The 24304-nt window shown below is 56.6% G+C and overlaps 8 protein-coding genes across 8 annotated transcripts; 5 read left to right on the top strand and 3 right to left on the bottom strand.

Moving 5' to 3' along the window:
* Positions 1–345: 345 nt before the first annotated feature.
* On the top strand, positions 346–7434 carry BO94DRAFT_501481 (ketoacyl-synt-domain-containing protein; the record flags this gene model as incomplete). Its single annotated transcript, XM_025609434.1, has 6 exons — positions 346–632; positions 686–956; positions 1017–2494; positions 2550–4707; positions 4763–5314; positions 5373–7434. 6 exons carry the CDS (start codon positions 346–348, stop codon positions 7401–7403), a joined length of 6777 nt encoding a protein of 2258 aa, XP_025463009.1. The 3' UTR covers positions 7404–7434.
* Positions 7435–8344: 910 nt separating this feature from the next.
* BO94DRAFT_608365 (S-adenosyl-L-methionine-dependent methyltransferase) lies at positions 8345–9844 on the top strand (the record flags this gene model as incomplete). Its single annotated transcript, XM_025616555.1, has 3 exons — positions 8345–8590; positions 8646–9173; positions 9254–9844. 3 exons carry the CDS (start codon positions 8345–8347, stop codon positions 9842–9844), a joined length of 1365 nt encoding a protein of 454 aa, XP_025463010.1.
* Positions 9845–10176: 332 nt separating this feature from the next.
* Positions 10177–11718, bottom strand: BO94DRAFT_476175 (MDR family MFS transporter; the record flags this gene model as incomplete). The annotated part of the gene is made up of 1 exon (XM_025608595.1): positions 10177–11718. One exon carries the CDS (start codon positions 11716–11718, stop codon positions 10177–10179), a length of 1542 nt encoding a protein of 513 aa, XP_025463011.1.
* Positions 11719–12916: 1198 nt separating this feature from the next.
* BO94DRAFT_560231 (S-adenosyl-L-methionine-dependent methyltransferase) lies at positions 12917–14313 on the top strand (the record flags this gene model as incomplete). The annotated part of the gene is made up of 5 exons (XM_025614133.1): positions 12917–13025; positions 13093–13216; positions 13283–13575; positions 13648–13950; positions 14258–14313. The coding sequence occupies 5 exons, from the start codon at positions 12917–12919 to the stop codon at positions 14311–14313; spliced, it is 885 nt and encodes a 294-aa protein (XP_025463012.1).
* Positions 14314–14675: 362 nt separating this feature from the next.
* On the bottom strand, positions 14676–16112 carry BO94DRAFT_539382 (uncharacterized protein). Its single transcript, XM_025612697.1, has 2 exons — positions 15716–16112; positions 14676–15650 (listed from the first exon to the last, which is right to left on the bottom strand). The coding sequence occupies exons 1-2, from the start codon at positions 15990–15992 to the stop codon at positions 15070–15072; spliced, it is 858 nt and encodes a 285-aa protein (XP_025463013.1). The 5' UTR covers positions 15993–16112; the 3' UTR covers positions 14676–15069.
* Positions 16113–17933: 1821 nt separating this feature from the next.
* BO94DRAFT_525898 (putative MFS multidrug transporter) lies at positions 17934–19771 on the top strand. Its single transcript, XM_025610330.1, has 2 exons — positions 17934–18200; positions 18266–19771. Exons 1-2 carry the CDS (start codon positions 18078–18080, stop codon positions 19688–19690), a joined length of 1548 nt encoding a protein of 515 aa, XP_025463014.1. The 5' UTR covers positions 17934–18077; the 3' UTR covers positions 19691–19771.
* A 567-nt stretch (positions 19772–20338) lies between these two features.
* On the top strand, positions 20339–21899 carry BO94DRAFT_589847 (Zn(II)2Cys6 transcription factor domain-containing protein; the record flags this gene model as incomplete). Its single annotated transcript, XM_025615976.1, has 4 exons — positions 20339–20398; positions 20447–21442; positions 21493–21830; positions 21875–21899. The coding sequence occupies 4 exons, from the start codon at positions 20339–20341 to the stop codon at positions 21897–21899; spliced, it is 1419 nt and encodes a 472-aa protein (XP_025463015.1).
* Positions 21900–21997: 98 nt separating this feature from the next.
* On the bottom strand, positions 21998–23884 carry BO94DRAFT_525903 (serine hydrolase domain-containing protein; the record flags this gene model as incomplete). The annotated part of the gene is made up of 4 exons (XM_025610331.1): positions 21998–22869; positions 22917–23170; positions 23235–23362; positions 23416–23884. The coding sequence occupies 4 exons, from the start codon at positions 23882–23884 to the stop codon at positions 22035–22037; spliced, it is 1686 nt and encodes a 561-aa protein (XP_025463016.1). The 3' UTR covers positions 21998–22034.
* Positions 23885–24304: the final 420 nt, after the last annotated feature.

Raw genomic sequence — 24304 nt, forward strand, 5'->3', positions numbered from 1 at the left:
CAGTGCAGGGCGATGCCAATCGGCATTCCACAGGACAGCGATCAACCATCAAGGCCCTCTGCTGAGGTATGCTTCTTTCTCGTGCGGCTCGGGGAGCGAAATACGTCTGCCATTGCGACTCGGTTGTTCCACTGCTGAGCACTCGGGTCTGACATCCAACTCCAGTTCAATGAGTCGATTCCCGAGGTGAACTCCAGCCTCGAGGATGACCGCGATCAATGCGGGCAGGACCTCATGTATGTAAAGACGGCTCTGATACCAAGATGTAGGTGATAGCAACCGAGTCTTGGTCTTGACTTCAACAGCTCTCCTGGATTCTTCACCGCCGCACAAACAGTCTTCATCATGACTGACCGTCTAAAGTTGTATGTCTTTGGGGATCAGACGTATGATGTCCAATCACAACTACACAACCTGCTAGGCCGTCGGGACAATCCCATCCTTGAGGATTTCCTACAGAAGGCCTACCGAGCCATCCGAGCCGAAATCCACCGTTTGCCGCCGCAGACCCGCGAGGACGTGCCCCGTTTCACCAGTGTTGATGATCTGCTCTTATGGAACCGACCCATGAAGCGATGTATACCCCTGGACATGGCGCTGACCTGTCTGGCCCAGCTAGGAACACTGATCAGGTATGTCATGGACCAAGTCCATCCGGGGTGAGCCTCACTAAGTGGGTCAACAGTCAGGATGGTATTTGGGATGCAGGCGTCGCGTGTCGCGTCTTAGGGCTCTGCACGGGGGCCCTGGCTGCGGCCGCCGTCAGCTGCTCTGGGAGCGCTCTGGACCTGGTCCCACTCGCAGTGGTGGCGGTTACCGTTGCATTCCGTACAGGCATACTTGTCACCGATGTGGCTGAACGAGTCACTTCCATGGACCACGGTGATGCCAGCTGGTCCATGGTGGTCCCGGGCTCGATGTCGGCGGAGGTTGTGCAGCAGTTCTGTCGGCAATCGGTATGTTGTCTTTGGTGCGAGTCATCCGCCATAAACTCTCTAACAAACAAACCTTGCCAGGTGCTCCCCTTGACCAGTCAGCCCTATATCAGCGCCTACGCCCCCAACGGGGTGACCGTCAGCGGACCTCCACCGGCTCTCGCACAGCTTCTCGCGTCCGACGCCTTCCAGTCCCTCCGTCACAAGAGCCTCCCGATCTACGCCCCCTATCATGCTCCCCATCTCTACTCGGATCTTGACATCCAGGAGATCGTGGGGGATCTGACGTCGGCATCGGCAGGGGAGCGTTTGGAGCGAATTCCTCTGATTTCCATTGCCGAGGCTGAGACAGGGCGCACGTTTGCCCTCCTGCTGAAGACCGCGATCCAACAGATCCTCCTTCACCCCATCCGATGGCCGGCCATCCTGACCGAACTCGAGCGGACGATCCGAACGGTCCAACCTGAATCCTTCAGTGTCGTGCCGATTGGGACCACAGCGGACCAGCTGATCTACAGTTCGCTCAGGCAGACCCCCCTCCGGCTGTTGCTGCCACTGGCCGTCCAGCAAGGCAGTCGACCAGCCACCCCCCAAGATGCAGATCCCTTGCCTACCCCGACACATCCCACCCGCTGCAAGCTGGCCATTGTGGGCATGTCCGGGCGGTTTCCGGGTGCGTCGGACAAGGAAGCCTTTTGGGACCTGCTCTATCAGGGGCTGGATGTGCACAAGCCCGCGCCACCACAGCGTTGGAATGTGAGCACACATGTCGACCCGACAGGGAGCCAGAAGAACACTAGCGCCACGGCGTATGGCTGCTGGCTGGACGAGGCGGCCGGGTTTGATGCCCGCTTCTTCAACATCTCCCCGCGCGAGGCGCCGCAGATCGACCCGGCCCAGCGGCTGGCCCTCATGACGGCGTACGAGGCCATCGAGCAGGCCGGGATTGTGGCCGACGCGACCCCCTCGACTCGCCGCGATCGTGTGGGTGTGTTCTATGGCGTGACCAGCAACGACTGGATGGAGACCAACAGTGCCCAGAACATTGACACGTATTTTATCCCGGGGGGTAACCGTGCTTTTATCCCCGGCCGCATCAATTACTGCTTTAAATTTAGCGGGCCCAGCTATGCAGTCGACACTGCCTGTTCCTCCAGCCTGGCAGGCATCCACATCGCTTGCAATGCCTTATGGCGCGGTGATATCGACACGGCCATTGCCGGTGGCACGAATGTCCTCACCAACCCGGATTTCACGGCGGGTCTAGATCGGGGACACTTCCTGTCGCGGACGGGGAACTGCAAGACCTTCGATGATGGTGCAGACGGGTATTGCCGAGGCGAGGGGGTCGGCACCGTGATTATCAAGCGGTTGGATGATGCCCTGGCGGATCACGATCCCATTCTGGGAGTCATTCTGGGGGCCTCAACCAACCACTCGGCCGAGTCGGAGTCCATCACGCGGCCGCATGTGGGCGCCCAGCGTGCCATCTTCAGCACCATCCTAAACCAGGCGGCGGTAGACCCCTACAGCGTCAGTTACGTGGAGATGCACGGAACGTAAGGAATCCTTTTACCTCAACCCTCCGCAGAGTACAGGCTAACTCCATGGTAGAGGTACGCAAGCTGGTGACGCCGGGGAAATGTCCAGCGTGCTCGACACCTTTGCTCCACCGCTGTCTCCGAATCAGAAGGCCAGAAACAGTCAGCAGGCGTTGTACTTGGGCTCAGCAAAATCCAATATCGGCCACGGGGAAGCCGCCTCGGGCGTCTCGAGTCTGATCAAGGTGCTCCTCATGATGCAGAAAAATATCATCGTGCCGCATTGTGGCATCAAGACCAAGCTGAACCATCGGTTCCCCACCGATCTGGACCAGCGCAACGTCCATATCGCGCAGCAACCAACTCAGTGGGAGCGGAACATGGACTCGTCCCAGCCGCGGAGAGTCTTTGTCAATAACTTCAGCGCCGCCGGGGGGAATTCAGCCCTGTTGATTGAAGATGCACCGTTGCAAGTGCCGATTCAAGAGGTAGACCCTCGAAGCAGCCATCTCATTGCAATCTCGGCCAAGAACGGCGTGTCCTTGCAGGGGAATCTCCGATCCCTGCTGGCCTTCTTGCGCCAGACCCCGGATTTCTCCCTCAGCCAGCTATCCTACACCACTACAGCGCGTCGCCAACACCATCCACACCGGGTGATGCTGAGTGCCTCGACGGTTCAGGACCTAACTGTGCAGATTGAAGCTGCCTTGCGTGATAACAGTGGAATGACTCGGCCGAAGAGTGTACGAAAGGTAGTGTTCACCTTCACCGGCCAGGGCGCCCAATACCCCGGCATGGGCAAGCAATTGTTCCAGAATTTATCTTTCTTCCGCACCGAAATGTGCCGACTGGACCAGATCGGGATCAGCTTAGGTTTCCCGTCCATGTTGCCGGTGATCCAGTCCGAGGAGCAAGATATTGGAGAATTCGCCCCGATGGTGGTCCAATTGGCCAGCATCAGCATGCAAATCGCCCTGCGAAAGCTGTGGGCTTCCTGGAACATCACGCCCAGTGCGGTGGTCGGACACAGCCTGGGCGAGTATAGTGCGCTCAATGCCGCTGGGATCCTTTCCGACACGGACACCATCTACCTGGTGGGCAAGCGGGCTGAACTACTGCAGGCGACATGCCAAAGCGGTACCCATGCTATGCTGGTGGTCAAAGGAGCGATGGAGGAGGTCTCTCGGATTCTCAAGGATTTCTCCTATGAGATTGCCTGCATCAACTCGCCCGTGGAGACGGTTTTGGCTGGACTGAGCGAGGATATCTCAGCCCTGACAGGGCCACTGAGCGCCGCGGGGATGAAGTCAACCCTGCTGAGGGTCCCCTATGCCTTCCACTCATCGCAACTGGAGCCCATGTTAGCTGACTTTGAACACCTCGCGGGTGGTGTCACTTTCTCCGACCCGAAGATCCCGATTCTCTGCCCCTTGGACGGTGGTGTTGTGGAAAGCAACGGCGACTTTGACGGGGCGTATCTCGCGCGTCATTCCCGCGAGCCAGTCAACATGTATAAAGCACTCCAAACTGCCCACTCCAGGGGAATTATCACCGACCAGACGACCGTGGTCGAAATTGGTTCCCACCCGGCCATCTCAGGCATGGTAAGAGCCGTGCTCGGAACCCAAGTGACATCTCTGGCATCAATGCAGCGTGGACGACCCGCCTGGCAAGTCCTCAGTGTGGCCCTCAAAGCCCTCTATCAGACAGGGGCCGATATCCGATGGAGCGAGATCCACCGCGACTTTAAGAGCGCGCACAAGGTGCTGCCGCTCCCGGCATATAGCTGGGACTTGAAAGACTACTGGATCCAGTACGTGAATGACTGGTCGTTGCGCAAGGGAGACGCCCCTCTAGTCATCAACGCGCCGGGGCTAGAGAGCACCACCATCCACCGCGTCGTCGAGGAAACAGGGGATTCCCTCCAGGCCCACCTGGTGGTCGAGGCCGATATCGCCCGGGAGGACCTCAGTCCGCTGGTTCAAGGCCATGAAGTCGACGGCATCCCGCTCTGCACCCCGTCGGTGTATGCGGACATTGCGCTGACTCTAGGGACGTATCTCCTTCGGCGGTACCAGCCCCAGGAGGAAGATCGACTAGTGGATGTCTCCAACATGACCATCTCCAAGGCCCTGATCCTGCGCCCCAACACAACCCAACAGCTCCTCCAGGCACACGCCGATGTGGAATGGTCCTCTCAATCCGCCACTGTGAAATTTGTTTCCTTCAATGTAGGCTTTCCCCCTATCTTCAGTTTTTCTGAGTAGCATGCTGAATGGATCGCAGAACAAACAGGAACTCCAGGAGCACGCCCGCTGTGTGATCAGCTTCCGGGACCGAAGTATCGTGCAGCAGCTGCAAGACAAAGTGGCTCTTGAGAAGGAAAAGATCCAGGCCCTCCGAGATGGCATTGCCCCGGGCATCACGGCTCGATTCAATCGACCGATGGTGTACCGCGCCATCCGTCCGTTGGCCCGGTTCCACGACGACTATCGCGCCATCGATGAGATTGTTCTCGATAGTAACACCCTCGAAGCCACTAGCCATCTTAGCTTCGGCAGCGTCAAGCGCGGTGGCAACTTCCACACCCATCCCGCCATTATCGATGCCCTCACGCAGTCGTGCGGCTTTACCATGAACTGCAACGACTATACTGACCTGGACAACGAGGTGTTCATGAACCATGGATGGGGCTCGTTCCAGATCTTCGAGCCCTTGGACTTTGACAAGAAATATGTCACCTACACTCGCATGGAAGAAGGGGCAGATAAATTGTGGCATGGCGATGTCACAATCCTAGATGGCGACAAGGTGGTCGCATTCTTTGGGCAGATTGCGGTTGGTCTCTTCCTTTCTTCCCTCTCCTGCCATCCAACATCCATGCTGACCTCCCCAGATCCAAGGCGTGCCCCGCCGAGTCCTCCAGGTTATCCTGTCTCTGGAGAGTGGAAGCCGGCAGAAGGGCCCCCGAGCGCCAGAAAAGCAGCCTGCAGCCCCTCGTCAATCCGGCCGCAGTCCCGTGGCAGGCTCTGCTCCAGTTCCAACGAGGTCCCAGGGCCCTGACAAGGCATCTCGGGCCCTGGCAATCATCGGGGAGGAAAGCGGCATTGCAGTGGCCGACCTGACCGACAGCACCAACTTTCAAGATGTGGGCATCGACTCGCTGCTGGCCCTGACTATCTCGGCGCGCTTCGCCGAGGAGCTGGACACCGAGCTCGACTTTAACGCCATGTTCTTCGACTACCCCACCGTGGCCGATCTCCGAGAGCTGTTCGGTGGAGACTCTGGCACTATGACGCCTGGTGGCAGCGACGGGGACACCGAAGCCACCGACATCACGCCTCCGGATGCCGGGGACCAGCTCAGTAACGGAGACTTTGCACACATACTGTCCATCATTGCCGAAGAGAGCGGCATCAGTGTGGATAATCTCACCGAGGATACCAACTTTGTCGATTCCGGCATTGACTCGCTGTTATCGCTGGTGATTGTCAGTCGATTTCGCGATGGGCTAGGGCTGGACATTCAGCACGAGACTTTGTTCTTGGACTGTCCCACTGTCGGAGACCTGAAAGCCCTGCTAGTTGATGACCCCAGTGATTCTAGTGACCCTGTCGTCGATGGAACTTCCGCAGGCAAGCCCATTGTCGAGACCATTGAGACCCCTGTCCCTGTGCGCCAGCCAGAGATGGACCCTGCTGCTTTGACAGCCCGAAAGGACGCGGTGGATGCCTACCTGCAAAAGTACTTAGCCGGATACTCTGGACCTAGTGCCACCCCCGAGTCATCTAGTTTGGAGGCCCTCGAGAAGGTGGTGCTGGTGACGGGCGCATCTGGCAGTCTAGGCAGCCACCTGGTGTACCATCTGGCCCAACTGCCCGACATCAAGACGGTCATCTGCCTGAACCGTGACAACCGCACCGAGCCCTACGCCCGCCAGCAAAAGGCCATGCGCGACAAGGGCATTCGCTTTCCCGAGGCGCTCAAGCCCAAGCTCGTCGTCCTCCAGGCGGATACCTCACAGCCTCGATTGGGTCTATCCCCAGCTGCTTACGACACTCTAGTCACATCCGTCACCCATCTCATCCACAACGGGTGGCCGATGAGTGCCAAACGGCCCCTGTCCGGATTCGAATCCCAGTTTCAGGTCATGCGCAACCTGATCGATCTCGCCGGGTCCATCGTCAGCAAACGGCCATCCAGCTTCAAGTTCAGCTTCCAAATGGTCTCGTCGATTGGGGTGGTCGGTCACTACGGCCTAGCCGACACAGCCCCACGAGCCGTAGTCCCAGAAGACCGGGTGGACATCGATGCCGTCCTCACAAATGGCTACAGCGAGGCCAAATGGGGTTGTGAGCGTATGCTGGACGCAACGCTGCATCATCATCCGGACCAATTCCGGGTCATGGCCGTGCGATTAGGGCAAATTGCGGGCTCCAAAACCAGCGGCTACTGGAACCCCATGGAGCACTTTGGCTTCCTGGTCAAATCGTCGCAGACCCTCAATGCTCTCCCTGATGTGGACGGCCATCTCTACTGGACCCCGGTCAATGATATCGCGGGGACGCTCTGCGATTTGGTCCTAGCCGACCACAGTCCCTACCCGGTATATCACATCGACAATCCCGTGGGACAACCATGGAGGGAAATGAACCAGCTATTGGCCCATACACTCGGTATTAAAGACTTGATCCCCTTCGAACAGTGGGTGGAGCGGGTCCGGGCAGCACCGCAGAGAAACAACCCCGCGTCCATGCTACTGGAATTTCTCGATAGCAATTATCTGCGCATGTCGTGTGGTGGGTTGGTGTTGGATGTGCAACGGACGTTGGAGCATTCCAAGACGTTGGCGGCGGTTGGGCCTGTCAGTGAGGAGGTGGTCAGGAAGTATGTGCATATTTGGAAAGAGATTGGATTTCTTCATTGAGTGGGAATAGAAAGGTCAAGAGGAATTTGGGGAATTCAATAGACTGTACTGTTGTGTATAGATTGATACTACGTTTCGGTTTAGATTGTCTGTCAATTGATATAGAGTTTAAGATACTATAGACAACAGCTCTGGCTATCATGTTGCTGTAATATTGCTCTGTTCGTGTACTAGTAGGATCTCGTTAACCTGATTCTATGTTCTCTTTGGTATTGTTCCCCTTGGCGCGGTCGAGTCAGTGCCACGTATCTCCAGACCTTTATCGTTCGAGGCATCTGTTGGGATTATCCGCCTTTGAAGCTCTTCCTCTAGTTGGAACATTCTTTTAGTCTAGTTGGGAGCTTCTGACAGCATTCTAACGCGCAATGAGAGCGTCCAATGGCTGTTTAGCCATCAAGACCCAATGAGAACCACCTTGATTCCAGCAGTAAACCAGCAACTCACGGTCCAATCGATAGCATTCTCTCACATTCCCCCACCTTTCACGACTGTAGCACCAATATCGGCCATCATCCTTGCATCGGGCACCCGGGTCGGGCTACCATAACTCCATCCAGAGCCTTGCAGCGGGCCTTCTGTGTGCCGCGGATCTCGGACTTAGCCAACACAAGAAGCGATAATCTCCACCACGGACATAAGACTGCGTCGGAGACGACATATAAGCTTTGCTCGGGTCGCACGGCGTTAAGACTCCGGCTACACGACGTGTAGGGGATCTGCATTTCCTTTTCGGCCACCGAACCGCCCCGGGCACACGTCAGCCCCGAGCCACTTCAGGCGGGACACAAGAGACATGACTGTTGGAGCCTGATGCTTCACGCTGACATGAATCGAATCATGGTATCGATAGATTCCTCTTATGCGAACGTGTCTCCTGACGGAGCTGGAGCAGCTAGACAGACCTCCGTATGATTCCGACAATGTCTTCAGCAGGCCACGACATGACTACGTTTCCTCTGGAGGAGCTGAGCTGGACCATCACCAAAAATGCCAGCATCGTGAGTCAATATCTGGCGGCACACCAGCTCCCTCAACCATCAGTTCATGGTGACGGTCCCAGTACGGTGGTCCCCAGCAAGGCTCCTCCAGCCATCCAGCAAGCGCGACAGCATCTCATGGCTGCATCGCTGGAGCTGTTGCAGCTGGCCATTGGACCTAGCGAGTATCTCCCAAACCTGGCGATGGGTGTATGCTTTTCCCTTGCCGACCTCATTTGCCTCTGCTATGCACTGACAGACCCAGTTCCAATACACAGCCACCCTACACTACCTCCTCCAGTTCAACATCTTCCACCTGGTGCCTCTCCCCCCGGCCGCAGCCATCAGCTACACAGACCTGTCGACCATGTCAGGGATCCCAGAACCACGGCTGAAGTCCATCCTCCGCATGGCCATGACCAACAGTCTCTTCCTGGAGCTGCCCGATACCCAACATGTCACGCACTCAGCTACCTCAGCCTTTCTCTCCCGCAACCCCGACGCGCACACTTATGCCTCTTACATGTGCGCCAAATCCGCCCCGATGGCATTGGATATGGCTGCCGCGCACCAAAAATGGGGGGCAGGGACAACCAGTCTCTCGGAAACGGCGTATAACGTGGCATTTGACACCGACATGCCCTTCTTCGAGCACATCGGGCAGGATGAAGCGCGGATGAACCAGTTCGCCCGGTACATGCGGAATGTCCGGAGCAGCGAGGGGGTGGATATCAATCACCTTGTGAATGGATATCCCTGGGGACGGATTCCCGATCAAGCCGTGGTTGTTGATGTGAGATTTCACCACACTTGCTTCTCTCCATCCTAATCCCAATAAATCCTCCCGACCACAACTAACGAAGCTGTGCACAGGTCGGCGGATCCACCGGGACATCATCCCTAGCCCTAGCGGAATCATACCCCCATCTCCACTTCATCGTCCAAGATCTACCCGCCAACACCGAAACAGGCAAACAAATGGCTCAAACACTAACCTCCGAACTATCAGCCCGGTTAACTTTCCAAGCTCACGACTTCACCAAACCCCAACCCGTCCGTGGAGCCGATGTATACCTCCTCCGAATGATCCTACACGACTGGCCCGATCGCGAAGCGGCACGCATCCTGGGCAACATCGCCTCAGCCATGGAAGACAAAAAGTCCACCTCCCGACTGGTGATCATGGACACGGTACTCCCTACGCCGGGGTCAGCGCCGGTATCGGTGGAGCGGATAGTGCGGGCACGGGATTTGACCATGATGCAGGCGTTCAATAGTAAGGAGCGCGAGTTGGATGATTGGCGCGATCTGCTGACGGCAGCGGATGCGCGGTTCCGCATTGTGGGGGTGGAACAGCCGGTGGGGAGTGCCATGTCGGTGTTGGAGGTGGCGTTGTCGTGTTATTCTGAGCAAGGGGAGGATTTGCAACCCGCGGTAGCAGTAGTTGGCATTGAGCAATGCTGAGTTGAATAGTGTCGGAGAAACATTCTCAAAGTACTGGCTTCTGATTGGCTCCTTTGTAAACGCGTACGCGACCGGATATAGATATTGCCGGTATTCACCGCTTAAGCTGTTATGATGCCCCAGGCAGCGACATACTGTTGTCAACGTCTATAGTAGGCAGTATCTCTTGACTTCATTACCGAGCACATGACGCACGCAATTATGTATTAAAGCAATATGTAAATCATATCGAAAGAAACAGTCCAATCCCGAAAGGTATCATAACTTTTCCTCCATAACCTTGACATAGTCTTGACCACATTCCATCAGGGTATCTCAACAAAATCAGTCTACTACATCGGGTCCGTCTCAGTTGGGCTCTCACTCGGGCTCTCCTTTTTAGGGCCATGCACATTCCGCCATTCCATCCCAGCGGCGCCGATCAAACACAAACAGTTCATGATGAGCGCCGTCAGGAAGGTCTTCATGAGCGCGCTGTTGTATACCGTCCGCACCTCCCGCAGCACAGTCGGGTCCGTGATCAGCTCGGTGATCTGCGTGGCACCTTGATCCACCACCGCCGTGGCATTGACTCCCGGGATGCTTGCCAGCCCCGACGACAGATGGTTGGTGAAGGTGTTCTCCGCCACCGACACGAACAGCGAGCCGCCAAACATCTGCGCGAACATGATGATGGACGTACCCACCGGCACATCCGCCAGGGGGAGCACTGACTGCACGGCCACCAGACTCTGCTGCATGCCCATGCCGATGCCCGCCCCAAAGGGGATCTGGTACCCAATCCACTTGCCCGTCGACGTATCCACCGTCCAGGTATACATCAGCCCCGCGCCGACCGACCCAAACACCACCAGCCCATACATGAACGGGTTGTAGTATCCCCAGTGGGTCACGATGAGACCGGCCGACAGGCTGGCGATGACGACGGCGATCATCATCGGGAGTGTGTTGATGCCTGAATGCATGGCGGACGCATCGCGGATGGCCTGGAACCAGATCGGCACGTAGTAGACCATGATGAAGAAGGACGATCCCACGCAGAGGGAGAAGAAGGCCCCCGCGGCGACACTGCGTTGCCGGGCAATGCGCACCGGCAGTGTCGCGTTCTCACCCGCCCAGATCTGAATGCCAATGAAGGCGAGGAGCAGAACCCCAAACACCACGAACAGGGCGATGATCCGGCCGCTGCTCCAGGCGTAGGTCGTGCCGCCCCATTGGAGCGCCAGCAGGACGCACACGATACACGGCACGAAGATCAGGGTGCCAAACGGGTCGAAGCGCATGATACTCTCCGTCCAGGTCCGCACGGTCGTGTCCGGGGGACGCGCGGGGAGGTGCAGGAAGAGCACCAGAGCAGCGGCCGTGACACCTCCCAGCGGCAGGTTGATGTAGAAGCACCAGCGCCAGGTCACTTGGTCGGTAAAGACTCCTCCGAGAAGAGGACCCACCACGCTGGCAATGCCATACACGGCGGTAATCATCGAGGTATACAGGGGGCGCTTCTCCAGCGGCGTGCTAAAGGCCAGGATAATCAGCGCCCCCGAGAAGAGACCGGCCGAGCCCAGTCCGGCAATGGCACGGCCGACGATCAGGGCGGTCGAATTCGGGGCGACACCACAGATCAGAGAGCCCAGCTCGAAGATGAACAGCGTGAGGAGGAAGATCCATTTCACGTTGAAATAGGTGTACATGCGGCCGAAGAAGAGCTGGAAGGCGGCCAGGGTAAGGAGGTAGGCAGAGCCATACCAACCCACGTCGTCGAGGGCATGGAACTGGTCGGTGATCCGAGGGATGGCCGTGGCGATGATGGTGTTGTCCAGAGCCACGCAGAGCACCGCCAGTTCCAGACCGAGGATGATGATGGCCAGCTTCATCCCCGTCGGGTACTGCGGGCCAGCCGGGGCCGCGGGGGCCTCCTCCGAGGGTGGCTCGGGGTCCGAGAGGGTCTTTTCAGGGTCCATGTCGGAGTTTGATGGGGGAAGGGAGGGGGCCAACCGATTGGGTCGTGAATATGCCGCCTTAGGATACACTCTGACACTGGTGATATCGCCAGGGAGGGCGGTGATAGGGCACCGGGGGACGAGGGCAAAGTATCACTGGAGTGGGGGGTTAGGAATCAGGCTCAGGTATACCAGATGCCCTTATACGGTTCTGCATGGTGGACTATGGGTACAAAGGGGCCGGAGTTAAGGAGTTAAAGAAGAGAGCCTGGGGATAGGAGTATTCAGGAGAGAGTGCCAGGTGGTGGATGGGGACTGCTTCTACCCCGGACCCTGTCAAGCGCCACTTGCTGCACTGGAGTGCTTAACAGGTCACTAGTGATTTGCTAGCCGTCACTAGCGCCTCGGGAAGAGTTCAATCGGGGGTCCAGTGGGGGAGCACGATGAACGGTGAGCACGCACCCGCCGTGGGTTGGGCCTGCTCCCCCCCTCGTTGGGCCATGATGATCGCCGCAGAGGATCCCACCCACAGCGGGCAACTAACTAGTGCTGACGATGCCGTCTCGCAGGCCGAAATGAATGGGTCGAAGCGAACTGCCAGCAAAAGCAAAGAGGTGCCAGCTCCCGAGTCCTGCTGGAGATATCGGGGTTAGGCCTATGTCCGCCCGACCAGCTGCAGGCCAGCGGTGGCTTGCATTTCCCAGTGATCATCACTTCCTGGTCGTGCCCACAGGCTTTCGGTCCCCGGAAAAAGAGGGCTTGAAGTGATTCGCAGGCGCCCCATGGCGGGTAATAGATATACAAGCCTGGTGGAGTGGATCAGACTGGACTGGCACCCAGGATTCTTCAGAGTTCACACAGACCACCATGACCGTCACAACCCCCCCTATAGCTTCTGTTGAGGAGCTCCGACAGCTGGTGGCTCAGCTGAGCCAGGCCGTCGAGGCCTATGCCCAGGGCCACACCGACAGCACCAACCAGATTGTGCGGCACTGTCATGTCCTGCACCATCGCGCCGAGCCCCCTGAAGTCTTTGCGGAACGGCTCAGGTACCAGGTATGTATGTGTGGGACACGTCTGATTCCTGCAAGAAGGCGCTGACTCGTGCCAGCCACTCACCATCTGCGCTCTCATGATCGCCGTCGAGGGCGGCATGCTCCACGCCCTAGCCAGTCGCCCTGGGCAAGTCTGCTCGGCCGATCAACTGGCTCACTGGACACATCGCCCGCGAAATGACATCGGTAAGTTTGCTGCCCCCACTGCCTCCTTCACCAGTCATCGAACGTCCTCTCATGCGCACCCATGCAGTGCGCGCCCTGCGGCTGCTGACTGCGGTGGGCGTCTGCGACGAAGCCGGGCCTCAGTCCTACCGCGCCAACGATAAAACATCGGTCCTAGCCACCAAGGGCCAAATTGGGGGGTTGAGGGTTAGGTATGTCCATTTCAATGCCCATGCCTGCAATGACTAACCAGGGACCATAACCGTGTGATTCCACAGCTCGGTTCCAGTCTCCGGCATCATCCCCAAGATCGAAGAATATTTCACGAACCGGGCAACCAGCACACAGTCCGCCGCGGCGCTCGCCTCGCCCTACGCCTACACCTATGGCAAGCCCATGTATGACGTGTTGCGGGAAGACAAAGAGAAGAAGACCGCCTTCGATGACTACATGGAGGGCCGGAAGCAGGAGCGCAAGCGGCGCTGGCACCATACGTATCCCACCATGTCGGAGCTCGCAGCGGCGGGGGCCTTGACGGATTCCACGCCGATCACTATTGTGGACGTGGGAGGTAACCGCGGTCATGATCTGGAGACCTTTGTCGAAAGCAACCCGGAATATCAGGGGCGGCTCATTCTGCAAGACCTGCCGGAGACTGTCGACCCAATCCGGGGAGAAACGCACAGCTTCGAGCCCATGCCGTATGACTTTTTCACACCGCAGCCAGTACAGGGGGCCACCATTTACCTTCTTCTGGCGGTCCTGCATAACTGGGATGATGATGCTTGTCGGGCCATCTTGAAGAACCTCGCGGCCGCCATGAAACCGGGCTACTCGCGCCTGCTCATCTCGGGCGTGCTGCTGCCTGAGGTTGGGGCCGAGCGTCGCCTGGCGGATCTGGACATGCAAATGTGGGTGCTCCAGCTCGCCCAGCAGCGGACGCGCAGTGAGCTGGAGGCCCTGGTGGGTGCCGTTGGGCTGGAGATTCGGAAGGTCTGGGATAACGGCGATCGGGAGTCGATCATCGAGGTGTACTTGCCTGAGAAGACAGACAGCTGGGCCATGTAATACATCTGCTTGATGCCAGGAAGTCCTGCAATACATACAGCTGGCACCGCACGTATCCGCTTCCGACAGAGACGTGTGTCAGACGACATCGGAGGTATAGGAGCGTGCTGCTCTGGCCACACAACAAATGCCGAGCCCCTTCGTTATGGAACCAATTGAAGACAACGATGATGACCACAACACAGATTTCTGGGATCAGTATAATACAGATCAATCGAGCATCCATGACGTCCCCAGGTAGAATCACCATGACCTTTCCTGCCGAGCAGGCTGGAGAGAGTCAGTATGGCGCGCAGCATCTGGCCTGCACGTAGTCCCCCTCTCAAGGCGTAGCCGAACTCCCATCTTCCCACCTGCATTTCCCATTCGGGTTGACTGAAGCCTGGGCTGTGTGGTAAGGGTCTTTGCAACAGGAGGAATCGTTGACAATGATCGTCGACTCGACGGCGGATAATCAGGGCTCCCAGCCGGTGCGGGCATTGTCGGCATCGATTGCTATGGCCCGTCAGTCCATTGACTCTTCCTCGAAGCCAATAGCTTCCTCGTTCCGCATTAATTCCTCACTCACCGGACAGGTTTCAACCCGCCTGGTGACCGCCTGTTCTTGAACAGACCCATCTCGTCCGGATTTTGGAACTGAATGCCGGCTGGCTCACCCGGGTTGAATGACCGACCGACCACACGGTCGCATCCCCCATTGCTTACTCGGTGCGACTGCTAAGCACGGCACGAGATTCACAAGATAACTCGGCATAAGGGGCCGGAGACCTACTGCCATAGACCGATAAAAGAGAGCGGGAGACGGTATTGGGATGGGATGGGAGCATCTGGCGGCAGGTGCCGCACCAGTTGTCGACGGCGGTCCCAGACAAAGGAAAGGGTCCACCGGGAACAGAGAACAGATGATAGAAAATTGATTAGAATGGCTATAGCAGCGACAAAAACAAGAAACACATTAACCCGACAGATGCTGCTTACTCCGTCCCAGTCTTCCAGTTCACGGAACTGTACCAGCCAGCTCATGCCGATTCATCTCCCCTAGCTCGTGGAGTGGAATTTGCCCGGACAATTCTTTGGGCCCCAGGTTGGATCGATATACTGTGGTGTGATGCATTTGAGACATGAAGGCTGGAGAGTTTTGCAGTTGGACCCGCTTTCTTCTTTCGTTATATCCATAGCCCAGCGAGGCCATGGCCAGCAGTCCCAGTGGGACGCCGACGCCCGCTCCTACCGCCGCTAGAGTCTCCCGGCTGACTTTGTCTCCATCGTTTGTGCTGTTGCTGCCGGTGGTGCTGTTGTTGGTATTCCCGCTGCTGGTATTTGCGCAATTGTCATTGCTGCTGCTGCTGCTATTACTGGTGGTATTGGTCGTGGTGATGGAAGAAGTGAGAGTGTATTTGGACAGGTAGGCCTTGCCGGCAATGGGCTGGCCAGTAGCGACCTGGATCGGAGAGACGCCATCCGCGCATCCGATGGAGCTGGTGCCATTGGAGATGATGGAATTGGGGCAGTAAAGGGCTTTCCCATTTACATCGCTGTAAAGGATGAGCGAGCATGCTGTCCCCCACGCGGTGGTAACTGAACCGTGGTCAGTCAGTGCATCGGATGGTAGAGGGGATTCCCAACCAGGAGGGCAGACGTACTTCCATGACAGACATCGTCGCAGACGGAGGTTTCGTTCCAACTCTGAGAGGTGCAGGCTCCCCGCCCGAGGACATAAGGTTGATGCATGGAGGTGCATAGGCCGTTAGACAGGCAGATGGAGTTTTCGTTGCAGCAAAAGGAGACCCCGTCATCGGAGCAGGGCGTGTAGTTGGTTGCTTCCGTGCCATCGGGGAAGTAGCAGGTGGTGCCGGCCACCAGGCGACCCCCGAGGGCCATCAGCAAGAAACAACCCAACCACGCGTCGATCACGCCCATGACTGTTCTTCACGTGTGCCGGTTGGATTGGATTTGGGTATATTTCCGGGCCAGCGGCTGGTGTCCCATGTGTCATCCGTTGGTTTTGGGTTGATTGAGAAGAAGGGGCGAGACGAGAGGCATTCCTTTTTGGCCGGGGGAAATGGGGTCTCAGTCTCTCACTCACATGATCGGCGAGGGACACGCTTGGACGCGCCTTCTTCCTTGGCCCTTACCTACTATGCGGGGTGGGGGCCGCCGCCAGTGGGGCCAAGACGCCATGGGATTGCGCCTTGAGTGATATGCAGAGTATCTAGACTGAGTGTAGACAGGAGACGACTCGGGAAGATGAGGGCACGAAGAGGCCCGGGCCCGGAAATGCCCCCGGTTGGTGGGGGCCGCCGCCATCAGCGCCGGACTGCCGATCTGACCAATCAGCAGCCACTTGGCGGGGGTTAGTGCTGACTGGTTGGACCTTGGCGTCCGCGGGGCTTCCCATTGGACCGTTTCCCATTCTTTGATCATGTGTCCATTTCTCTCCACCTGCAAGGTGGAGATTGAACATCCGACACCAGAATGGTGGACTGCAGTCCGGGGAAACTGAAAGGTGTACCTGAGGTGGCACGGGCACGTGCACCTGCTCCTCTGCCGTTGCATTGGCCCTCCCCAGTATACATAACACCGCAAATTCCGCTGCAGTACGAAGTACCCTGGTCAAATTGTGCATGCCAGGGAGCTACCGACCTATATTCTGATCTGTTAGATAGGTTAAGGCCCGGATCTGACGCAACAATGTAAAGTATGAGGTAGGAATAGATTGGCTGTGGATCACCCAACAGCAGAAAGACCTAGTGAATCTGGCATCTCTTTTTTTTTTTTTTAAAAAAAAAAAAAAGAAAAAGAAAAACAAAAAAAAGGTGTTACTCTTCCTATATGAAATGGTAATAGAATATAAGCAATCCTGTGTGATCCCATCAGAGCTTCCTGTATAATACACTGTATCTACCTGGTTGGACACCCTGTCGAGCCAAGGTTTCTGTTAAGGCTGAACACCTGTTATAATCCGACATTGGGATGGGAGCATGGTGATGAGACCACCATGATTTTGCTTTAATAATGGATCCCCTGCAAGTGCCCGGTTGGTGGTCTCTCATTATGAAAGAAGTCTTGGATCAATACACTGACACTTCTTGCATAATCATGTAGAGTCTCTCCCAAGGCCGCACCGGGGAAAGGCCATTTGTGATCTAATACGCTCGTGAATGTCCAGGCCTTAGCTTGCATTATAAATGCGCGCACATGTGCACTGAATATATTAGCTTATGAGTGGTATGAACAGAATTCTGCATGGTATGGGTTTATTGGGCCGATAGCTGACGACTGTGTCGAAGGGGGTGCCAACAATCCCAATATCAATCGGGATTGGCAAGGCAGTGGATATGGTCCAGATGGACAAAGGTGCTGATGTCTGAAAACACCCACTAGCAAATTTCAGGACTCATCGTCCAGTCGATCCTTTGCTTCGTATGCCTGGGTGAGTCTAACTTACATTCTTCCCCCACCGTTGCTTCAGCTCCTCTGCGCGGGCCGGCGATGCTTGGGTAGCGGCAACACCAACCAGACCAACAATGGGCCACCACCTAGTGCAAGGCATAATTGGACCAGGTGTTTGATATAATCGAACAATGTGTATGGTGCTTATTGGAGGAGGGGGAATCATGGCCTGAGAGTGGTTCATCCAATGGATTTACCGACCCGCCGGATGCAGCCCTAAGTGCGAATGCCGGGCCCGCCCGATGACGACCTTGCATGCATCCCGGCCGTCATAGATCGCCCCTCGACCAACCACCGGCCGGAGGGCCTCTGGGGCTTGCACTTAGCTGCTGCTGCACTGACCGGAGGCATTAACCCCCATTACAAATCCACCCACGCCTCCCCTTGTTTGATGTTGATCGCGGTTCACCCCCCTTGCCCTTGTTGATTCCCCGGCTTTCTTGTTCCTTTCCAGTCTTCTCAGTCTGCTCAGTTTGCTCAGTCTTTTTGTTAGTGTCAGGTTGCAATACTCCTTTATCACTCATTGCGAGATTGGCCCCACACCACGCGAGAATGGGTGACCCGTACTCGGCAGCAGAGTTGGAGCGGCTCGGTCGCATGAGACCAGCCATATTCCCAAGTTTGGCCTCAGAATTGGGTTTCTGTTTCTCACTCGTGCTTTCTCAAATTATGGCGGTAGGTTGAGCGTGTCCTGTCCACCTGCTCGCAGGCCCGTGATGGCCGTGGACTAACCCATACAGGAATACTTCATCTCCGGCTTCAATGTTCTACTCCCGTCCCTAGCAGAAGGGCTGGACATCCCCGAAGCCTCATCAAGCTGGCCATCCAGTGCTTTTGCCCTGACGGCTGGCGCGTCCCTGCTCTTTTTTGGCCGCCTCGCCGACCGATACGGCGGGTTTGTCGTGTTCGCAGGGGGGCTGGCCTGGCATCTCCTCTGGTCTCTCGTGGCTGGCTTCGCCAAGAACGCCCTCACGATGTATTTTTGCCGTGCGTTACAGGGGTTTGGCCCTGCTGCCTTTCTATCCGCGGGCATCATGCTCCTGGGCTCTACCTATCGCCCGGGCTGGCGCAAGAACCTGATTTTCAGCATCTATGGTGCCTGTGCACCCATCGGCTTTGTCGCCGGCATCTTCGTCTCCGGCATGACAGGAGAATTTCTCGACTGGCGGTGGTACTTCTGGATAGGGGCAATGCTTCTCTTTCTAGCCCTCGTCACGGTCGTCATCTCGGTCCCTACGAGTATCCGTCACAAGCCTCCGCATCCGGACATTGCGATGGACTGGGCCGGGGCCATCCTCTTCTTCTGTAGTCTCATCCTGATCTTTTTCGCCATCAACGAGTGTGGTCATGCGCCCGATGGCTGGCGCACGCCATACGTTTATATCACCTTGATCGTGGGCAGTTTGATCCTGATGGGTGCAATCTACATCGAGGGCTGGGTGGCCTCGGAGCCGCTGCTGCCTCTCAGTCTCTTCCGGATCCCACAGATGGCTTCCCTCTGCCTCGGGCTGTTCTGTTTCTACGGTGTGTTTGGAATCTGGCTGTTGTATTGCGTCGAGTACATGGAGAACATCATGCAGGCGTCGCCTCTGCTGGTGGTCGCCTACTTCGTACCATTTGCACTCGGGGGAATCTTCTTCAGTCTCTTAGGCGGACTGTTTCTGCATATCATCCCGGGAACGGTGCTGCTGGTGATCTCGGGAATCGGGTGGCTGATAGCGCCGCTGCTGTTTGCCATCATGCCCCATGATGCCGGATACTGGCCCTATGTCTTCCCGGCCATGATCTGCGGTACGCTGGGCATGGATGTCACCTATAACGTCACCAATGTTTTTGTGACCACCTGTTTGCCTGAAAGACAACAGGGACTGGCTGCAGCCGTTGCCAACAGTGTCCTATTTCTGGGAATCAGCTTCTGGCTGGGCTGGGGAGATTTCACTTCGGCCCAGGTGTCCGGAAGCTTGCGAGCGAGATACCAGGCGGCGCTCTGGTTGGCGGTTGCCCTGGCCGGGCTGGGGTTGATCATCATGGTGCTCTTTGTGAAGATCAAGCCTGCCAAGAGTGAGATCACCGTAGATGAAAAGGACTCAGGGGACAGTAGGGTGGTGCTGGACAAGGATGCAGACGTCAGAGATGACGAAAGGGCGGAGTCGTCCAGTTCCTAAGAGGGAGCAGGACTTGTTTTCATACATAGATATACCGTCTGCTGAGGGTACAGGAAGTAATATATTGAAAAAGCTGGAAGTCCGTTTTCCTTTCTATGTTCTTTCTTTTCATTGTTTCCCTTTATCCAAGAAACCATTGAAATAAAACAGTTAGATAAATATATACATCACTTGATCTACGTTTTCACTCGGCTTTCCACACATTTGATCTTGCACGATCTGAAAGAAAATATCAGAATAGAATCAGAAGTTCCCCTTTAGTCTTAATAAGAGCGAGACAGGAATATTTACCTGCAGAAATCGTAGAATATTGCCTCCGTTGATTAGGCTGTAATGCAATACCGTAAAGAACGAGCTGTCCCCGTGTGGCTGTATTGATCTTACCAACCTTCCCCTAACTGGCCACCTGAACCACGGGTATCGATCAATACCTATACATGCCCCCTTTACTGTATGGCTTCTACAAAGATTTCTATAAACCCCAACATCCAGCCGAACCTACGGGCCCATCGAATCCAACCACTGCCCCTGAATTGAAGCGGTGGATCCCCGGCGCGGCTCAAGGCTTAGCCACGAGCTAAGCCTTGGTTTAGTGTCATTCACCTCTCGGCCATGTGTTTTCCCCTCACGCACCCACCCCCTCCCAGCATGGTGTACTGCGGCAAGCCCTCCAAGGCCTGTGAGCCCTGTCGGATCCGACGCCTCAAAGTAAACCCCTCCCCCTCATATCATGTACCCACTAACCTGCCTGTCCAGTGCGACAAACGGCGCCCCGGATGTAGCCAGTGCCGCAATGCCGGTCGCGTGTGCAGCGGCTATCGCGCCGACATCGATGTCAACTTCCGAAACGTGACCGACGCCGTGGTGCTACGGTATAGCAGCCAGAATCCCTCAGAGTCAAGGCCCCCTGCCCATCCCCCTCGCCAGACCTGGATTCCCGCCCCCGAGGCGCAGCTGGTGGTGGACACGGCCCTCAACATCGCCGTCACCCGCTTCCGCTCGCAGAATACCGAGAGCATCCTGGCCGAATACGCCTTCCCTCTCCACGATCGATCCCAGTGCGCGCCCCTCCTCACGGCCTCGATGCAAGCCGTCAGCCTCGCCTGCCTCGCCAACGAGCAGAATCGCCCAGATTTACTGACTCCCGCGCGCGAAAAGTACGGCGTGGCCCTGCAACGCCTCGGGCGCGGGCTGCAGGCCTCGCTGCGGTCCACCGGCCCCGGCCAGCTCCCTTTCATCTTCTGCTCCGTCATGTTGCTGGCTCAATTTGCCGGACTCGTCTCTCGTTCCGGCGAAGGGCGCGTGGAATGGTCCCGCCACGTCAACGGCGCCTTCTCCCTACTTGTCACCCGCGTCCTGCAGGGGCCTTCCCTCCTCACCGTCCCTGGCCAGAGCCTGTACCTCCATCTAGTGAGCTGCCTTCTCCTGGACTGCATCCAACGGAGAACCACTTTTTCCCCGCAGATGCGAGCCATCCTATATGCCCGTCGATCTGAGGTTTCCGAGTTCCAACTCCGGTTCTGGGGCCTCATGGACCGCATGTGTATCCTGCGGGCCGTGGAACCTCCCCACGACCAATGCCATCCAGCCTCAAGCACATTTGACAACGCATGGGAAGATCTCGACCGGGAAGTCCTCCTCCTGATGCAGAACATGCCCCTCTCCTACTCCTACCAGTCCCCCCCACAGCCGAATCACCTGGCGAGGAATCCAAGCCCCGTGATCCTCCCTACGACGTCTACGCCACCTACCGTATTGCTCAGAACTGGAATACCCTGCGCATGGTGCGACTGTTTATCCAGGAACGTCTGCTGGACCAGACCTTGGCGCAGTTGGATGCCTCGACACCGGAGAAGGATGATCCACGACATGCCAAGGTGGAGGAATGCCGGGAGGTCATCGCCAGTGTTATTCAGGACATATGTGCGAGTGTACCCAGTCAGCTACGATATTCCGTTGGGGATAGGGAGAACACGGAGTCCTTTGCGAGCGGGTGGGTGTACTCGCTGGTGTGGCCGCTATCTCGTGCAGCTGCCTCGGTACATTGTCCGACGAGGTGGAAGGATTTTATTGATGGTCAGATGAGGATCTTGCAGGAAAGGATTGGGTTGGATATTACGGGGGCGCAGGCGGAAGAATGGTGAGTCGGCTTCATGCATTGCATGACTGATACTGACGAGACAGGGTTCATATGTTTTTCCTTTTTTGAGCACGGTTCTTGGAATCACCACCGGTAACAAATATGAAGGAGTGGGATCTGGGAAACAAGGTCGATTATAGACCATACTATCTAAACGCAAACAGTCTACAAATAGCATACATTGGTCGGAATGAAAGCTGCAGCCTACTCCTTTGCCAACAGCACCCGGAAAGCCGACAGCTCGGCCTCGATCACCGGCGCGCTGGCATTGCCCGCCCGCCAGAAGACGACCTCATTCAAAGCCACTCCCGCATAAGCGAGCGGGTCGATATTGGACACGCAGTAGTCCGCCCAGATGGAGGTCGCGTTTCCCCGAGTCTCGGTATCGCCACCATTGCCATTCATCACGTTGATCAACCGCCACACCTCTCCCACATTACCATCCGCCGCGACGCGTGTCTCAAACGTGGGTATAATCTGGAAATAAATGTTGTCGCCCGTACCGGCCTGGTTGGCGACCAGGGGCACAAGGGCAGCCAGCACGTCGGTGCCGTTGGACACCCACTCGGAAATATACAGCGATTGCTGCAAGGAGTGGCTCAGAGTGAGGGATGAGTTCAACCCGATGTCGGTGGCGACGTACGTGCCAGCATACGTCGCGTTGAGCTGCTTCTGGGCGATTGTTTCCGCGCCGACGACAATCGGATCCACCACCTCGTCGAGCAAATCGTTCAGTCCGGTCAGGTCGCCCGCCACGCCCATGAACAGGACGAGATCATACACCGGAAGAATGAAGCTATAGCTGTAGTAGCCCGTCAAACCACCACCTTTGGTGTTCATAGTGACGGTCCGGGTGCTATTGGGGAGGATGGCCGGGCTCCGGAAGATCTCCCAGGGATAACCGAGGTAGGAGTGCGAGCCGGACGAATAGGCCGCGGGCAGGAACCAGTTCAGAGCCGGAGTGATGCTGTTGGCGTGGACGAGAGCGTACCGAAGGAAGGTGATCATGTCATTGGCGCTGCTGTACAAGCCACCGGATCTGCATACGTTAGCTCGGCACTTCTCGTGATGGTCAGATGGACATACGGGTTTCCAGCTCCCAGATCCACCCCCCAGTAGCTATCCTCGATAGCAATGCCAGTGGCTGGCGGGGTGAATGCCGAGCCCGTCAGATTCAGGGGCTGCAGAATCGCCCTCTGGACGTACTGTTCGTACGTGGTATTACTAACGTTCGCCAGAACCAGACCGAGCAGATCAAACCCGACGTTACTGTACGAGGCTTCTCGTTTTGGAGGGAAAACGGGGGTTGCATCTTCCACCCAGTCTAGCAGGTCTGCGAACTATTAGCCATCACCAATCACCAATCACCAATCACCCAGGAAGGAAAGCAAACTCACCAGTAACCGAGCAAGCGGTCTCATAATCCGAGAACCCCTCACAAGTGGGCAACGCAGCCTTCTCTTCCGCAGTCACCGGAGGCAGACCCACCACAGTGGGATCCGACAGCGAGAGGACCAAATCATCCTCGGCATCTGATGACGTAGGTTAGCCAACTTCCCAGTCATGACCGGGTGAAAAGACATACAATTATCCGGAATCCCACTCAAATGAGCCAACAACGTCCGGAGGGTGATATTCTCCCACTGGATCTTATTACCGACGCCCCTTAGGGCCGGTACAAACTTCGTGATGCGATCATCCAGACTCAACCGTCCAGCTGCCTCCTCCTTGAGGATTCCGAGTGCAGTGAACAGCTTGGTATTGCTTGCGACACGGTACGCCGAGGATCCGTTCACAGGGTTGGCCGTATCCTGACCGGCGTGGTAGATAGCATGGAGAGGACCATCTCGGGAAGCGACCTGCACGGAGAAGGAGGTGTTGTTAAACACCCCGGCGGCGACAAGGGTCTGGATAGAGGCGTCGACCTGGTTGAACACGGTGGACAGCGAATCAGGGGTGTATTTGGGCGGGTGGAAGGGAATTTCGGGCTCGCAGGAGGCGAGGGCCTGGGTGGCGAGGGGGAGGAGGATGGATAGAGATTGGGTTAGACGCATCTTGCCTTAAAGACAGAATCAATGAATAAGAATAATGAAAGAATGAAAGAGAGACAAGTAAGGAATACTGTAAAGAGCGATGAATGAGCGATGTGATGATGACCAGAACTGGAGGATACGGACGGGCTTTATATCTCTGATCTTGCCGTGGATCATCACAACCATAATTTCACTGCCTGGAGCCTCCATCACCGATTCAGACAGCTCCTCGCCATATGATTCAGATGGATGATGGCAGGATGAGGGCTCAAACGATGGCCGGCGAACTGCACCCCCGATCGGGTTAGACTGGATTGTGGGGCAGGGCCTGGGCCTGGGCCTGGGCCTGGGGCAGAGGGGTTTCGGTCAGCTCCCAAATTACTGCACACTGGTACATGCCTTGATCACGTTACTGATTGTTAATAATAGTTTGGGTTGCTT

The sequence above is a fragment of the Aspergillus sclerotioniger genome (genome assembly GCF_003184525.1).
Source record: "Aspergillus sclerotioniger CBS 115572 chromosome Unknown BO94scaffold_35, whole genome shotgun sequence".
Taxonomy (NCBI): domain Eukaryota; kingdom Fungi; phylum Ascomycota; class Eurotiomycetes; order Eurotiales; family Aspergillaceae; genus Aspergillus; species Aspergillus sclerotioniger.

What these genes read in the sequence shown, in the direction of transcription:
- BO94DRAFT_525898 (XM_025610330.1), top strand. Translation starts at nt 18,078, where the DNA reads ATGGGTGACCCGTACTCGGCAGCAGAGTTGGAGCGGCTCGGTCGCATG. An exon ending in TGCTTTCTCAAATTATGGCG is followed by an intron (nt 18,201 to 18,265) that starts GTAGGTTGAGCG and finishes TAACCCATACAG; the next exon opens with GAATACTTCATCTCCGGCTT.
- BO94DRAFT_539382 (XM_025612697.1), bottom strand. Translation starts at nt 15,992, where the DNA reads ATGGGCGTGATCGACGCGTGGTTGGGTTGTTTCTTGCTGATGGCCCTC. An exon ending in CGACGATGTCTGTCATGGAA is followed by an intron (nt 15,651 to 15,715) that starts GTACGTCTGCCC and finishes ACCACGGTTCAG; the next exon opens with TTACCACCGCGTGGGGGACA.